General features: G+C 44.7%; 1 protein-coding gene across 1 annotated transcript in view; it reads right to left on the reverse strand.

Annotated features, from left to right (window-relative positions):
* The window catches only part of NMNAT2 (nicotinamide nucleotide adenylyltransferase 2), a 199,378-nt gene extending 181,955 nt beyond the window's left edge, over positions 1 to 17,423 (reverse strand). Inside the window, exon 1 of the mRNA XM_075528205.1 lies at positions 17,263 to 17,423. Within this exon, the coding sequence (XP_075384320.1) occupies positions 17,263 to 17,347 (85 nt within the window). The 5' untranslated portion in view covers positions 17,348 to 17,423. The remainder of the gene's footprint in view (positions 1 to 17,262) is intronic.
* Between the last annotated feature and the right edge of the window lie 670 nt (positions 17,424 to 18,093).

Consider the following 18,093-nt stretch of genomic DNA (forward strand, 5'->3'; position numbering starts at 1 on the left):
CGCTTGTCCGTCCGTATAAGAACGAGCTTTCCGTCAAGGGAGATGGAGGAAAGAGCTAGGAGTCAAAGGGCATTCATGGAGGTCTAGACAAAGACATGTACATGCAAATATATATAGGAGGATGGGGAAATAGATCTATGTGTCTATATTTATAGGTCAAGTATTAAGGTGGCGGAAGGACCTTGGGCCTCTACTCAAACACTCCCTCAATGCATGAATACCTTCTTTTATTAAATTGGAACTCTATGATGCTCACTCTCCCGACACAACAGCTGGAGCCAAAGTGGGTGAACAAGTAAATGTGGTGAAGAAAGCTGATGGTGCCCGGCTATCAAAAGAGATAGTGACTGGGGTCTTAAAGGCTTGAAGATAAACAAGCGGCCATCTAGCTCAGAAGCAACAAAGTCCACATGGAAGAACACACCAGCCTGTGTGATCGAGTGGTCCCAAAGGGATCAGTTACCAGGCATCAAAGAACAAAAAATCATATCATTGACTGCACACCTCCATGATAGGATCGCTAGACAAATGGGTGCATAAGCAAATGTGGTGAAGAAAGCTGATGGTGCCCGGCTATCAAAAGAGATAGTGTCTGGGGTCTTAAAGGCTTGAAGGTGAATAAGCGGCCATCTAGCTCAGAAGCAAATAAGCCCACATGGAAGAAGCACACCGGCCAGTGCGATCACGAGGTGCCCAAGGGACCAGGTATAAGGCATCATGCAAAAAAAAAAAAGATATAAGTGTGTGTATGCATGTGTATATATGTATATATGTATGTATATATATATATATATATATATCATATTAAATGAAGGGGGAAGTGCAGAGTGGAGACCCAAGGCCCAAGTGTCGACCAATGGAGATCCCCTCATAGAGGGGTTTAGGAGAGGAGATGGGTTAATTAGGGTGTGAGGTAGTATCGATGAAGAACACAGCTTTCCCCCGGATCCTGGATGCTTCCTCCCCCCAACTACCATGATCCGAATTCTACCTTGCAGGGCTGGATAGGACAGAGGCTGTACACTGGTGCATATGAGGGTTGGAGGTACAGGGAATCCAGAGTGGATGATACCTTCAGGACCAAGGGTGTGAGGGACGATGCTGGGAGAGTGGAGGTTGAGTGGGTTGGAAAGGGGGAACTGATTACAAGGATCCACATGTGACCTCTTCCCTGGGAGAGGGACAGCAGAGAAGGGGGGAAGGGAGACTCCGGATAGGGAAAGATATGACAAAACAACGATGTATAAATTACCAAGGGCATATGAGGGAGGGGGGAATGGGGAGGGAGGGGGGGGAAAAAAAAGAGGACCTGATGCAAGGGGCTTAAGTGGAGAGCAAATGCCTTGAGAATGATTGGGGCAGGGAATGTATGGATGTGCTTTATACAATTGATGTATGTATATGTATGGATTGTGGTAAGAGTTGTATGAGTCCCTAATAAAATGTAAAAGAAGAAAAGAGAAAAAAATGATTAGGGCAAAGACTGTACAGATGTGCTTTATACAATTGATGTATGTATATGCATGAACTGTGAAAAGAATTGTATGAGCCCCAATAAATTGTTAAAATTAAAAAAAAAAAAAGAAAATGATTAGGGCAAAGAATGTACAGATGTGCTTTATACAATTGATGTATGTATATGTATGGATTGTGATAAGAGTTGTATGAGCCCCTAATAAAACGTTTAAAAAAAAAAAAAAAAGAACGAGCTTTCCCTCAAAGCGTAATTGTATGTTAGAAAACCTCCCAGCCCAGTCCAGGTCAAGTCCCTAAGGTCGATATTAGCCCAGAAGGCCAATACTAGTCCATAAATCTCTCTTCAGACTCACGCAGCCACCCACAATGATGCAGAATGCAGGAAGATCTCAGGCCAGTGGGTGCAGACTCTCATAGAGTCAGTGGCGGTAGACACATCTTCTGGACTCTGCCTGCCATTAGCATTGTTTGAAGTAGCTCATCCACATGAAGGTGAAGCAGAGAGAGAGAGAGAGTGTGGCCCACCTGCCAGGAGAAAGAGAGGGCGTTCCCAGAATCCTCATGAGAAGGCCATGCCCACAAGGAGGCATCGTCACTTGATTGGCAGGCTAGACTCCATCTGTACACTAATTTATCAAGTGGACATGAAATTATGTAACTACCACACTCAGGCTTGCTATTTGTTCTGTTTTCTGGCTCCATGTTATTTGACTCTCCATTATTCTGCGTTTCCTGGTTCCCAAATGCTTGTCCTTTTTGATCTCCTCGTTTGCCTAGGAAGTTCTTGGGTAGTACAAAGTGTCAGTGCCTCCAGCTGCTAACAGCAAGTGTAGACATTCGAGTCCACCCAGAGGTGCCCGGGAAAAATCATCCACTGGAAAACGTATGGAACTCAGTTTCTGCTCTGATGCACAGACGGTCGCCATAAAGAGGAATCAATCGAAGGCCGGCTAGTTTGGATTTTGCCCTGGAGACTGGGAGGGATTCTGCGCATCACCAAGAATCCTAGCCATTCATTGGGTAAAGATTGCAAGTATCTTCCGCGTACCTACAGCATCATGTGAGGTACTTTAGGAGATACAATAAATCACATGACCCGCGCTGGGCCCGAAATCTGATAGAGAATACGAAACATGGACAGAAATAGCCACAACCCAGAATGTGCTAAGTGCCTTAAGAGAGTATAAACCAAGTGCGAGCAGAGTCCAGAGGGAGGTGAGATGCCGTACAAGAATTGGCTGCCACAGCAAGAGAAGTCTGTACAAATCTAATGCTTCGTTGGCTAATTGCTAAATTCTCAAATAGGATGGATATAAAATATTAGCTTTAAAGAAGGAAATAGCTGGGAATCACAAACAGAGTAAATGTGTTCTGGGAAAGCGTATCTAATTCTCAACAGTAGATAAACGTTCAACCTTAGCCAAGGGGCCTCATCATGGCCGGTGTAAACCAAACACCAGAAAATCAGCCCCATTGTGAACGTGCTCATTTAGCCAGTCAGCCAGAAAAATTACAATTATGAAATTCAAACTACATTTGCTGCTTAAATGAGTCTTTTTAAGAGACTTAGTTGAGACTGAAAATTGTTCATTAATGGGCTTTTCTGGGTAATAGGCTCCAACAACACTTTGCATTTTTAGAACCTGTGGCTCAGTCCCCATTAGAACCTCAGAGCCATGGGACATCGGGGGTTGGCCAATGTTTCCTCTCACGGGCCAGGAAGGAACAGTTTTAGGTGTCGTGGACCATGTTCTGTCACAACTACGAACCCGCTGTGGAGCGAGAAGAGCCACAGGCAGGATGTAAGTCAATGACTATGGGTAGGTCCCAATAACACTTTGTTGATGAATACTAAATCGATTCAAATGTCATGAACTTCTCAGGTGCCACTTCAAAGAGGCCATGGGAAAATGGAATGGAAAGAGAATGGAACTTTCTGAAGGTTCCCACAGTCTTCATTTGGAGTCTGTTCAGCCATTGAAAACGCAAAAACCACTCTGAGCCGGCAGGCTCGCAGGTTGGCGTTCGCTGACTCTCCGAGTCACACCAACCACCCATCACACAGATGAGGAAACATCTCCAGAGCCACACCCTCGGTGTGTCGGTTTCCACACGCAGCATTTACCGGCGTGATACCCACATTGCTCCCAAAGCAAGAAAGTCACATATTAAAATCATAGATTATCTACAAATGCAAGCCTCCCTGGGGTATTACAAATAAACACTTTTGAAGCAGTGGTAAGTAAGATTGGCTCATGGTACATGAAGCAATCATGACTCAAATTTATATGTGTAATATTTCTTTGTCTTTCTTGATTTTAATCTATAATGAGTGAGTCTCTACACTGGGGGGTAGAAAGCACTTTTGCTTTATTTTTAAGGTATGGTGGTTCACAGGATAAACTATATGCTGCTAAATATTTATCAGCACTTAAATATTTCAAAAGGAACATGAACAGTTATTGATGTAGTTTAATCTTGGTGCTTCATGGAATGACTGCCCCACCTCTCTGTAGGGACACAGATGAAGGTTTGGAAAAGTGCTAAAGAATAAAGCATTAGAAAACCCAGCTCCACCCGCATGTCACACAATCGAGCCTTTAAAAAGATAAATGAATAATTTTTAAAGCTATGGAAACCCATAGTTTTTAATAGAAAGAACAGAAATATAAGACTTCTAGAAAGAATCAGAGCACAAAAATAAGGCAGAGAAAAAGATCCTTCCCAGTTCTTGTTCTTCAGATAATTAATCCTTCAGCAAAAAAAGAGATTCGCGTATAATTCCAATCCTACCAAAGCAGGAAAGATAAAACTAGGATGAACTGGGCTCGCCAAATCTGAGACGATTTCAACCAGCAGCGGGCATCCCACTGAAGGGCAGAAGAGATCAGCTTAGAACCTGGATGAGAACAACTTTCCACCACACACATGAGCCAAGGATCGCCTGACTTCAAAAACCAATACAGAAATATTCATTTTTTAATGAGTAGGCAAAATCACAGGTGGCTGAATTGCAAATGGGGGAACATTAGAAGTTGAGGTACAAGCCTAACATCTGACATCTGCCCACTACCCTTCAGGGGCTCCCTAAGAGTGCTGGATAAGGTCTGACCCTCTGCTTCTGCCCTCTCCCGCTGTTTCCTGGCCTTCTCGCCTCCTGCCCTTCCTTGTCTCCCCTTGGAGATGTCTCAATGCGCCATTTTGTCAGAGGCCCTCACACATACTCTGCCCTCTGCCCAGAATGTCACTCTCCATCCTGCCCCCTTGACAGCAAGTACTTTTAAGTCTCAGCTGAAATGCTCACGAATGCCTGTCTTGAAGGCCCTCGCACCATCCAGTGATAACTTCCTCCTCTGTGGCCCCATTTTACTTCACTGTGATTTCTTCCGTGGCACTTACCATGCGGAACTGCTGTGGGCTTTTCATTTATTGATGCTGTGTCATCTCCCCTACAAAGGGTGACCTCTCTGAGCCCTAGACCAAGGGACAGTCATTTGAACAGACCAAAAGAACACTACATGGTTTAAAAACAGGAAAGGCATGCATCAGGGTTGTATCGTTTCAGCAGGCTTATCCAATCTGTTTGCTGTGCAAATAATGAGAAGTTTGACTATACGGAGAAAAGCCAGCATCAGAGTGAGGGAAATACAGTAACAACCTGTGATGTGCAGGTGACACAACCTTGCTGGCTGAAAGCTAAGAGGACTTGAAGCGCTTACAGATGAAGATGGAAGACGGCAGTATGGATTACACTTAAGCATGCAAAAATCTTCACAACTGCCTCGATGAGCAGCATCATAATAAACAGGAAAGAATGACATTGGCAAAGATTTCCCTTGATTTGGATCCACACTCAAAGCTCATGGAAACAGAAGTCAAGAAATCGGCGATGAAGAACACAGCTTTCCCCCAGATCCTGGATGCTTCCTCCCCCCAACTACCATGATCCGAATTCCACCTTGCAGGCCTGGATAGGACAGAGGCTGTACACTGGTACATATGAGGGCTGGAGGCACAGGGAATCCAGGGTGGATGATACCTTCAGGACCAAGGGTGTGAGGGACGATGCTGGGAGAGTGGAGGGTGAGTGGGTTGGAAAGGGGGAACTGATTACAAGGATCCACATGTGACCTCTTCCCTGGGAGAGGAACAGCAGAGAAGGGGGGAAGGGAGACTCCGGATAGGGAAAGATATGACAAAATAACGAGGTATAAATTACCAAGGGCACATGAGGGAGGGGGGAAAGGGGAGGGAGGGAAAAAAAAGGAGGACCTGATGCAAGGGGCTCAAGTGGAGAGCAAATGCCTTGAGAATGATTGGGGCAGGGAATGTATGGATGTGCTTTATACAATTGATGTATGTATATGTATGGATGGTGATAAGAGTTGTATGAGTCCCTAATAAAATGTAAAAAAAGAAAAGAGGAGAAAAAAATGATTAGGGCAAAGACTGTACAGATGTGCTTTACACAATTGATGTATGTATATGTATGAACTGTGATAAGAATTGTATGAGCCCCTAATAAATTGTTAAAATTAAAAAAAAAATGAACTAACCAACTAGATTAAAACTATTGATATGATTGAACTAAAAAAAAAAAAAAAGAAATCGGCGAAAGGCCTCTTTAAAGTGCCCAAAAGCAGAGCTGTCCCTGTGAGGACTGAGATGTGCCTGACTCAAAGCACAGTATTTGAAACACGCCATGTGCATGTGAAAGCTGGACGCTGAGGAAGGGGGACCACGGAAGAATGGCGCGCTTGAATTGTGGCACTGGCGAAGACTATTGACATACCAACGACTGCCAAAAGGATGAAATCTGTCTTGGAAGAAGGTCAGGGGGAATTCCCTTGAAGGGCGGCAAGACTTTATCTCACATACTTTAGACATGCTACCACGAAGGACCAGCTCTTGGAAGAAGGACATCAAGCTTAATAAAATCAAGGGCCAATATAAGAGAGGCAGATCTTCCACAAAATGGGAACGGTGGCTACAGCAGTGAACTCAGCACGGTAACAATTGTGAGAATGGGACAGGACGGGGGTGGGTGGGAGGGGGCTGTTAGGAGTCAGAACAATAGGCAGCACCTAGCAACCACCTCCACCACGAAGCCAAGCATGCAGAAAGCATGCATGTCCTGACTCCCCCCACTGAGTCCTCTCAGGATGCTACCCTTCTGCCCTGCAAAAAGAATAGTGTTGAGGTAGGTAATAAACATTTCATTTATTCACTCATTCAATGAACTTGTATTGAGCATCCACTTTGAATATTCTAGGCACCCGAGGTACATTTGTTAGCAAATGAAAAAATATTTTGTCTTCAAGAAGCTTACATACTAAGTGAAGAGACAGACAATAAGTATAAGAATAAGTAAATAATATACATTGTTAAAAGATAAAAAGAACAAAGGGGGGAAAAGATCTAATAAGTAAAACAGGATGAGGGGTACTAAGAGTATTTGAGTTGTGATTTATAATTATGTGGTCAAAGAGGTAGGATCTGCCAAGCAGCCGATGAGAAGAATGGATACTTGAACAAACACTAAAAGAAGGAGAGATGATTTGATACCGGACTTCAAGCGGAAAGCAGAAGGAACATCAGTGCAAACACTCCAAGGTCAATGAAAGGAGTTCACTGAGGCTAAGAACGAGGTGGTGAGAGAAGTGTTGGGGTCTTGGGAGGACACAAATCACAGAGCCACATAAGCCATTTATAACAGTTTTGGCTTTTCCTCTGCATAGGGTAGGGTGCTTCTCAGAGACAAGGGCTTCGTCCTACCTACTTTGGACATGTCAGGAGAGGCCACTCCCTGGAGAAGGACAGCATGTTTGCCAAAGTAGAGGGGCAGCAAAACAGAGGAAGGCCCTCGAGGACATGGACTGACCCCATAACTGCAACAATCAGCTCAAGCATAGAAATACTCTGAGAACGGCTCAGGGACAGGCAGCGTTCCACTCTGTCCTGCAAAGTCGCTATGGATCGAAACCAACTGGATGGCACCTAACAACAAGATAGGGAACCTGGGAGGATTTTAAGCCTAGGAGCAAAATGCTTTATGGATACTTGAGTGATGGGGACAAGATTCCAAGTAGGTAGCCTATTGCAATAATCCCTGTGGAAGCCAATAGGGGCTTGTACCAGGATTGTAGGCAGGAAAATAACTGGGCTCTACTTTTACTTGAAGACATATCCAAAACCATTTTGCTGACATATATGGGGGTGCTTGAGGAAAAAGAACAATCACGTTAATATTAGGCTTTTGGCCTAAGGAGCTGGAAGAAAAATCTACAAGCATTTAGTCTTACCTAAGGGCAATACTTTATCCTTTGTCCTACCACCGGACAGATACTCAAATGATAGTTCACATTACCATTCCCCAGGTGGAGGCCATGGGATACATGGCAAACAATAGGGGAAAAAAGTGCTACTCAGCTTCCTCCACGTCATGGGTTAGCTCTGAGTCTTGTTCCATTTCTACTTCCTCCTATTACTTCCTTGTTACAAGAATTTTCCTACTTGTCCAAAGCTAAAGATAAGTACGCAATAGGTTTCAAGTTCAACAGAGGTAGCTCTATTATTACGATGACCGTGCAGAAGATGCTGCTGCTGGTTGTAGTTATAACCTTGGCCTTTGCTGCAGAGTTCATGTGTTTTACACATACTGTAAGCCACAGAAGAAGGGAATCCATGCCAGGAGGATGGCTCTGGTCAAACCATGTAAGCCTTTGAACATCTCTCTGAGCTAAAATACTTCTGAGACTATCTGCCAAACTGTATCCAAAAAAAGCAAATGCTTTTCATACAATTGAGTGGTGATCATTGGAAGATCTCCAGCAATGGAAAGCTTCTTCCTTATATACTGTAGTTGCATTTACATATACTGAGAGATGGAACTTATCTATGAATAAAGTTATGTAATTATCTATAAGAAGTCCTAATGGAACAGTGGTTTAAACACTCAGCTGCTAACTGAATAATCTAAGCTGAATAATCTGAATAATCTAAGATCTGAGATTGGAACCTGCCAGTGGTTGTTCCCCAGGAGAAAGCTGTGGCAATCTACTGCCATCAGGATTTACAGCCTTGGGAACCATATGGGCACTTCTACTCTGTCCTTTAAGGTCCCGGTATTCAGAATCAACTTCCCGGCAGTGGGTTTGGTTTGGGGTTTTAATTCTCTGTAATATGCATGCTTACAGATATTCCAGGTCTTAGTTTGTTATAGGATATCTTAAGGAAGTATTTTAAGTGGCATTATACCAAAATTTTATATACTAAATATTGTAAGAAAAAAAACTGGTATTGAAAATTTTTTAATGCATTCTTCACATTCTTAGTCATTATCAGCAATTTGTGATGATCTGAATGCTTTCAAGAACTCTACTAGAAAGTGTATATTTCACACCATCATTAAATGCTAATTAAGCAGCAACTATGCACAAAATACTATACTAGTGGCTAAGAATCTTTTAAGGAAACTCTTTCGGAACTGTTTCCTCCCCTTTCACAGGCATGTACAGACTACATTTCAAAACTACTATCTATCCAATAAAAGCCCAGAAAATATATATTATCCACCTAGCTTTGCATCTCCCGCCTCTGTCTGAGGAGTTCTCCGAAGCAGAGAGCCTCAAACTCGAGCGCTGGCAGATGGTGCTCACTGGAGGCTGTTCGTTTGCCTTGGTCCAATACTGGAATCTCGTGTGTAAGTAGCTCTCTGAGATTCTTAACATTTTAAAGGCTATTCTGACAAGACAACAAGTCTCACCATTTCTAAAACAGGCGTATGAGCTTCTTACTCCTGGAAGGTCCAGCCTTCCTCATGTGGAGATTAGTACTGAGCAAAACAAAAAGTAGAAAAGAATCAGGAGGACTTATTTTCAAAGCCCTTAGAACATCAACCGGCTGGTACGTGGTTAAGACTGTGTCTTATTTGGCAGTGAAGGCTACAGGGGAGATTTCGCTCTTGTGAATGCATGTGCCCTCACAGGGCTCAAACACGGCAAAGTGCAGGAAAAAGTAAATCAAGCACCTGTTGGTGTAAGCAACAATGCCAACATTTTCTTTTTCCGTCCATTCATCTGGAGCCATGAGCGGACATAACTCCTGCTACTGAAATTGCAGTGAGTGATCCGCGGGTTTCCATTCATGGACCTTCACTGTAGCCATGAGTCAGGGTGCCCGAGCCCCCGCTTGAGTGTATTATTACAGCCAGCGTTCCAGTGATGGGCGAGTTATGAAATAATCTTATGCATTGCATCAACTGTTCACAGCCTCAACATTAAAAACGAATCAACTTTAGGAATTAATTTTTTCTCCCATTTTACACTAAAAAAAAACACGCCTTTTTATACTTGTATTTCCAATAGGTTAATGAATTTCAGTACCGTTCTTGTATGACAAACTCTGAATAATCTAACAGGACCTTACTGGAAGTTTCCCTACAAGCCTCCCTTTCAGCGTCATTGACAGCAAAGAATCTTTAAATTTAGCCATTTCCTTCTTTTGTATCAGTCCTTTGGCTCAAACACATATTCCTAAAATTTCAGAGTAAGCTCACTACCATCGAGCTGACTTAGAGGTATGAATTTTCACTTTCCCATTTAAACCAAACCTGTTGCTCCTCCAGCGTTCTCTGGACTTCTACGTAACCCGCCCAGCAAATCTGCAAATCCCATTTCTTTTATATCCTAAATCCCTTTCAAATATTCCACCCCCAGTTCCACTATGGGCTGATGCAGTGTCCTCGGTAGCTTGTATTTTGTATGGCTAAGATCGGTGCCCCACTGGGATCCTCCCCATCTTCCATTCTTGCTCTCCTCCAACCTTTCCTCAAAACTCACTTAAACCATCATTTCAAAACACAATTTATATCAACTTTTAAAAAGAATGCAAATTGCCCTCATTGTCATGGGAATAAAGTCTAAACCCCTTCCGTGGATTTACAAATCTTATGACTGAACACACTTCGACCCACCTCTCCAGGCTTATCTTTCAGCCTTTCCTCCTTAAGCTATCTTGAACTTTCCTTTGTTCCAATAAACCATCGTTTTCTGCCTCACAATCCCCCCTCTTGCATATGGATGATTCTTCTGCCTGGAACAGAATTCTGGTCATCATTTATTTTTCACTTATTCCACAAGTCTTGTGCAGAACCTACCACATGCTAGGTACTAGTAAATACATGTAGTCCCCAACTTATAAAGGGCTCCGGTCCCGCCCCTCTGTGGTAAATGGGTGCTGATAGACGTTGAACACCGTCTCTAAAGAGCTTTGATTATACTGTCTCTTATCACCTACTAGTGTCTTCATAAATCTAATCTTTGGATATCTGTGAGTGAACATCTGATGGAGGCAGCATCAGAAAAGTATGCACTGCGGGACTGTACATGACATCACGCCCTGCCTTCAGTCAATTCTGATTCATGACAACCCTACGTAGGAAAGAGCAGAAGTGCCCCTGTGGGGTTCTGAGACTGTAAATCCTTACAGGAGTAGAAAGCCTCATCTTTCAGCTGCTGATGTCACACTGCTGACCTTGCAGTTAGCAGCCCAACACACCCCCACTCCACCCCCAGACTTCCTTACTAATGAGAAGATACACAAGAACAACTGCAGTTCTTATAACTCAAGTACTGTATGTCATAAGTCAGAGATTGCCTCTATATTAAAGATCGAAACAAACATGATTCCTGTCCTCCTGGAATGCACGGTCTAACATAGAAGTTGTTCATGGGGAACATATAATGCAATAAGAGTTACGGCGTGGCGATTTTAAGACTTGAGTAGGGTTCCGGAGGGAGTACCACTGAAATTAAAATCTGAAAGACGGGTGTTAGTTGCGGTACCAGTAGCACAAGAGTATAGAGCAGCTGTTTTCAACCTGTGGTTCCCAACCCCTTTGGGGGTCGAACGACCCTTTCAAAGGGGCTGCCTTATTCATAACAGTAGCAAAATTACAGTTATGAAGTAGCAATGAAAATAATTTTATGGTTGGGGCGGGGGTCACCACAACATGAGGAACTATATTAAAGGGTCATGGCATAGGAAGGTTGAGACCCACTGATATAGAGGGAGGAAGAGGTGATGGGGTAAATGGATGTCCCAGAAACACAGTTAAATTTGTCTGCCATCTAGTCAACTCTGACTTATAATGACCCTACAGGACACAGTAGAACTGCCCTTCTGGGTTTCTGAGACAGTAAATCTCTACAGAAATAGAAAGTCTCATCTTTCACCTGACAGTTAAATAGTGAACATAATTATTAAGAAGAAATTTCACCTTTCTTAAGTGTAAGACATTGGAAAGAGGTGTCTCTGTTGAATGTATCTTGTTGGTGAGTCGTGGTCTATGTTGCCAAGAGGAAAATCTCATTACATTCCCACCGCGCTTTGTCGACAGTGAAGTTCAGGTGACTCCTCCTTTCCTGGACCCTCTTGCAATTAAGGGAATGAAGAGGATGAGAAAGCACCTGGATTTCAGGAAACTGGTTCTAATCTGACTTTTACTTATGATCTTAACCTACTGACTGTGTTTCTGCTTTGTCATTTGTTAAGAGGGAATGATGATACAATTCGGTTTACCTTACACAGTAGGATAGAAGTGAGATAGAGAATTGGGCATTATGACTTTTTAATATAAGTATTTCAAGCAGATTAAAACAGGTTCTTAGTTTCTGACCATGCTCTATATTTTGTTACTATGACATGCCATCAAATTAATTCCAACTCATAAAGACACATGTGAGGGTAGAAACTGCCCCCACCCACCTACCCCCTACCCCCTAAACCCTATCAAGCTTTCCATGCTGTAATATCTAGAGTGTCAGATCTTCCACAAAACCACTGGCCAGATTTGAACAGCGAACCTTTGGGTTAGCAGCTGAGCACTTAACCATTGGGCCATCAGGGCTCTTTCTTTATTTTAGTAGCCACTGAAATGTGTTTCTTATGCTTTATGACTGTACGATAATGTTTCATCTCCAATCCCTCAACAAGTAAAGAAGCCTCTTCATTACACTTTAAAGGGACTACAACTAGAGGTGACTCAGAAAATACATTTGTTCAAAGAAAAATTATTTTGTGTTCAGAAATAAAACGACAAGCTTCGGTTATTTTGTAATCATTAAAGGGTTGGCGGGGGAGAGAGGGGGAAGAAATGGGGAGCAAATATCAGGGGCTCAAGTAGGAAGAGAGTGCTTTGAAAATGATGATGGCAGCATATGTGCAAATGTGCTTGACACACTGGAGGAATGCATGGATTGTGATAAGAGATGTGAGAGCCCCAATTAAAGTATTAAAAACAACAAAACAGGATGTCTCTGCTATGATCAAATTCCCCAACACTTCTATTTTCTATAGGCAACTAAGGCATTCATTCATTTCTTACTATTTTCACTTCAACGTGCTTTCTAATTTCCCAATGGCCAGTTCATTGACAAATACAATCATTTTATAGTGCTGTAGTAGAGCTTTATTCTGAGCACTCGATTTTTGGAGGACTATGACTTATAATGGGAGCCCTAAATCCAGTTTGAGTGTCCACAGACTCAGCCTCCGCTGAATTCGCTTTTTAAAAAAATTAATTGGAAGTTAATACATATATCACATCATTCCATAGTTCAATCATGTCAAGCAGAAGTGTACAATTGATGCCACAATCAGTTTCTAAACATTCATTTTCTTCCTGGACTCTTTGTGACCACTTGATCAGCAATGTGAAGAGCTTTGTCCTCAGGAAGAGTGTGTTTGAAAGGTTTTCACGCAGCGCAGGGAGGGGCAGCCTCACCCTTAGTGACTTGCTTGCTCTTGCCCTTGATGGAAATTGGAGAACTAGGGTCCCATAGCCATGAGTCATATACTTACGGCTTTGGTCAGAGGGCCCTGCACACGTGCACTAGTGTGTGCATCTCAATCATGCTTCCTTTCCAGAGTCTCTAGTCCTGCCTGAAACTGTGCAGGATGGATCAGGAATTTGAGACTCACTCCCATGGAGGTCAGACTGACTCACAGAAACCCTGTGGGCCACAGTCGAACTGACCCTGGGTTCCCAAGACTACAAATCTTCACAAGAGCAAAATGCTTCACCTTTCTCCCAGACTTTGTGACCATTTCCTTTATTCTCCAAGTCCTATTTCAGTGGATTCGTGGCTTTGAATCCTCAGACACGACTATGCCCTTGTGATCTCTCTGAATGATTTGTCTTTGTCATGTTGAAGACTTCATAAGTAAGAAAGAGGGAACCCAACACTAGACTGGATACATAGTGCCCCCAACCCCGAAAGGGACAAATAACAGAAATGTAGGTGAAGGGAGACAATGAACAGTATAAGATATGAAATAAAAAGAACAATATACAATTGATCAAGGATTCACAAGGGAGGGAGAATGGGGGAGAGGAGAGGGGAAAGAGGAGCTGATACCAAGGGCTCAAGTAGAAAATGTTTTGAAAATAATGATGGCAACATATGTACAAATGTGCTTGACACAATTGATGTGTGGAATGTTATAAGAGCCCCCAATAAAATCATTTTTTAAAATGTTTTTTTAAATACTTAATAAGTAGGTCTCTATAAATTGTGTTTGGATTTGAGTTCTCTTTTTCCTCTAGAACAAGGCACAGAAAATTATACAATATCTTGGTACTTAAAAACTATACATTTATATGCTAAAAGCAAACACAAAACATTTCTTGTTTTGCCTTCTTTTTAATGTAATAAAGCCAGAGCCATGAAAGACAACATCATTGGCTATGGTTTTACTTTGTCAAGAACTTTTATGCATCTCTGGAAACATTTCTGTTACAGTTAAGTGTTGTGTATATAAATGTCAAATATCTCTATCACTGATGCTAAAGGTCCTTCCTATGTTTCTAGAGACATAAATAGGAATAAAATCAGCTCCTCTTTCAAAGTAAAGTCAAAGCTCATTCTTAAATGCTTTACAAATATTGAGATTAATACAAGCACTGCCTTTCAGAGACGAAAAAATTGAATCTTTAGTTTTAAATACCACTTCTCTTTTTGTAGTCTCTTTAGCATGTGGTAAGTAACTGGATTTCAAATGATAAGAAGTCTATTAAAGGGCACTTGGGGGCTATGATGCTTTTGTTGTTTATATTACACGTTTCAGGGACCTTACAGAAAGTTTAATAATTTGGTTGCATTACTTGTTTCTGTACTGTTAGGGAGAAAAATTTTAAGAGCTATTTAAAAGGAGAAAATAATTATTGGATAACTGGCTTCTATAACTTGGTGCTTTAGAAATGGAAAAGCACTCTTAAGGAAATGCATATTTAGGAATCTCATTGAGTGGAGGAGCACTTTCATTCTAGTCCGTTAGCCATGTATTTGAAGGAAACGGAATATTCATGCATTCAGAAAGTCAGTGAGCACATCCTCCTGCAAAGGCCTCTGCAAGAGCAATCTGAAATGCAAGGTTCAAGCCCTGACTCTGCCACCCACTCTCCCTGTGGGTTCATAAGAAAACCACTGAGCCTCGGAACACTAATTTCTTCTTTATGAAATGGAGATGATGATGCCTTCTTTATAGAGTCATTATTGGGAATCAGTGATATCATAAATATAAACAGGCTTTGTAAACAAGAACCTTCTCTAAAAATAAAATTTTAAATGTATCATCAGGTCAAGGAATTGCATAACAAAAACAATAATCTAATAGGTATTTTGTGCTCACTCTTGTTCCTATTGGTATGTATGCTAAATCCTTCATTAGGTGAGAAGCTCCTGAAAGCCACGGTGCGCACACCATAGGTAGTCTCCACGTTGCTCTCGGGATTATACTCAACTAATGGACACTCAAAAAGCTTTGTTGGCAGACATTCTCCTTGGGTCAGAAAGTGTTGTTTTCACCTCTCCTATCCCTAGACTCTTCTGCTGCAACCCATCCTTATATACTCATTCCTATATATTCTAGTCTCGAGACTGGCAGAGTGGCACAACAACAACAACAACGAGCGTAACCATTTTACCACACTCTCTTCGACTCCAAAACAGTAACCTTGATCCTCAATCTAAACCTGCGCTTTTGCAATGCACAGCAAGCGGTTTGAGATACACGCTCAGTCCCAGGAAGGAAGAAGTATTCTTTAAAGTCAAGGGGTTCCAAAGGAAAGTCCATCTTTGCCGGGCAAGGCTAGAGAAATGAAGTGCCCCAGCATCAGAGAGCTAGATAAGATACGGAAAGGAAGGACGGAGGGAGACAACTGAAATCAGGAGAAAGTGAAAGCAGGGTGCCCCCAGGGCACTGACGTTCCCCTCGAAGACTCTGTCCTGCGGCCGAGCCCCACCCCTCGTGCGTGAATGAACGTCAGTTGGCTAGGTGGCATTAGTGATTAGTAGAATCCTCTAAAGGTTGATGGAATGGTGAGCCTAGGGGCACCTTCCTTGGACTGTAAATATGCCCACAGACGTCCTCTTTGCTCAAAGAGGTACTGTATTCGTTTTCATGGTTGTTTTGTTTTACTTAGTCAGTCCTTTCCAGGACGCCTTTTGGGTTTATGGATACGTGTGGTTTCCGTTCCACCATTCTTAGAGGACTCTAGTAAGCCTCCAGTTCCCGGTAAACACGTGTGTCGCAGGCAGCTGTGGCGCGCCCTGCGTTTCAGCACCACCGTGTCTGGATAGCGCCCTGCAGGCCAGGACCAGGACCTCATCCATCTCCAGCCCCCTCGCTCTCCTCTTCCTTTTCCTCCATCTCAGGACAAAGCAGCTTCCAACTTCTCACGTCTCCTTAATTCTTGCTTCTAAAGTGAAAGTGACCTCCAAACTCACACACTCCCACCCACCTTCCCACCCCCGAGTCCAATCGCAGATCAGGGTCCTAAGGGGCCACAGCAAAGCCACCAGAGCTCTCCGACAGGCAAAGCCCACCTTTCCAGTGCCACTGGATCCCAAACTAGCAGCCCGGAGCCCCGCTTCTCTTCTTCCCTCCACGCCCCAAACCCTTCAAGAAACGCGCGCGACGATGCGCGCGCCCCCCACCCTCCCCCCGCACACACGCACACGATCGTACACACTGGCGAGCAGCGAGCCCTCCGGGTGCCATCGCCGCCCTGGGCAGGACCTCCGCCAACTTGGGCCAGGATCCATCCACGCCGGCTCGAGAAGGGCCACCCGCAGCGAAAACCCCGCCCCCACGTCCCCTTGGCCAGTGAGTCCCCACAGTGAGAGGCAGGAGGCCAGCGGGCCCCAACCCCATTCACCTCGACGGAGCAGCAGCCCCCCGCCCACAATCGCTAAACACAGGCGCCTCGGCCGCCGGAACCATCGCACCCTGAATCAGTCGCCCTGGTACTGGTGTGCTGGGTGCGGGAGTGCGTTCGTCTCGCAGGCGTAGACATCATTTAACTCCTTCAAGCTGGCAGCCCATCCTAAACAAACAGCACGCTCCCTCCAACCCCCGCCCCTCTCCCCGCGCCCCATCCGCGGCCCCGCCGGCCAACGGGTCGCCTCGCCGCCCCGCCGCGCTTGGGTTCGGGAGCTCGAACCCCCGGGCCAGCCTAAAGCGACACTCTGCTCGAGGGCCCCTCCCCTCCCCCACCCGGGCCCCCGGCGAGTCCCGCTCCAGAGCCGCCGGCGGGTGGTGGCGAATTCCGCGGCCCTTCGCTCGGCCCAGCCCAGGAGGTCTGGCTTCCCAGCGGCCAGCCCCGCCGGGCCACCCCGCTGGAGGGGCACACGCCCGCCTGCCCCGGCGCTCCGGAAAATACAGGTGCCGGGGGCGCGAGAGCAGCGGCCGCCGCCGCCGCCGGGGGTGGGCGGGAGGACTCACCGAACATCTGAATGTGCCCTTTGGTGATGGGATTGAAGCTGCCGCAGGCCAGCAAGATAACGTGGGTCTTGGTGGTTTCGGTCATCGTGCGTGTGGGCCCCTAGCGCCGGTCGAGGGGTCGCTTCCCTTTCTGTGTCTCGCTCTGTGTGCAGAGAGAAAGGAAGGCGAGGCTCCGGCGGTGGATGCTGTGGAGTCCAAGGAGCCGCTCCAGACGCACAGCGCGTCACTCCCCGCCTCCCCTTAACGCTTGCAGCCCCGGCGAGCTCCCAGCCTGCTTTTGGACTGCGCTCCTCTCTCTGGATCTCCCGAGCTTCTCTCGCCCTGGTTCCCCATCCCACCCTCTCTCTAGCCCCCACCCCACTTCACCCGGCCGCTGTCTCTTTTCCTGAATGCAAGACGTGGTGCCCAAGTCCAGAACCAGGAACGTTGAAATCATGCTCTGAGCTCCCTCTCCGGGGTCCCCTCCATCTACGTTCTCTGGCATTTCCAACTCCCCACCCCACCCCCAAAGTAAATCTTTTAAGTGATAAATTGATCGTTTCAATAGTATTCATTCCTCCATCTCTGATGGTTTCCAGCTATTGCGCTGACTTAGGAAGGTGCAAGCTGGAGGACAGAGGAGGGGAGATAGTAATCTAAGAGAGGAAGAAGTTAAGGGAGGGGGCAAGGCAAGCTACTGGGAGCTTAGATAACTTGCTTTCGGTTGTAAAATACAATAAAACCGGTTATCTGAAATGTAAGCCCCCATATAAGTTACAACAAAAAGCTATTTAAATATATATAGTTGGAGGCAGGTAGGTGCCTAGTAAAGACTTCTGGTGGAATAAGTGC

Source organism: Tenrec ecaudatus, chromosome 1, assembly GCF_050624435.1.
Source record: "Tenrec ecaudatus isolate mTenEca1 chromosome 1, mTenEca1.hap1, whole genome shotgun sequence".
Taxonomy (NCBI): domain Eukaryota; kingdom Metazoa; phylum Chordata; class Mammalia; order Afrosoricida; family Tenrecidae; genus Tenrec; species Tenrec ecaudatus.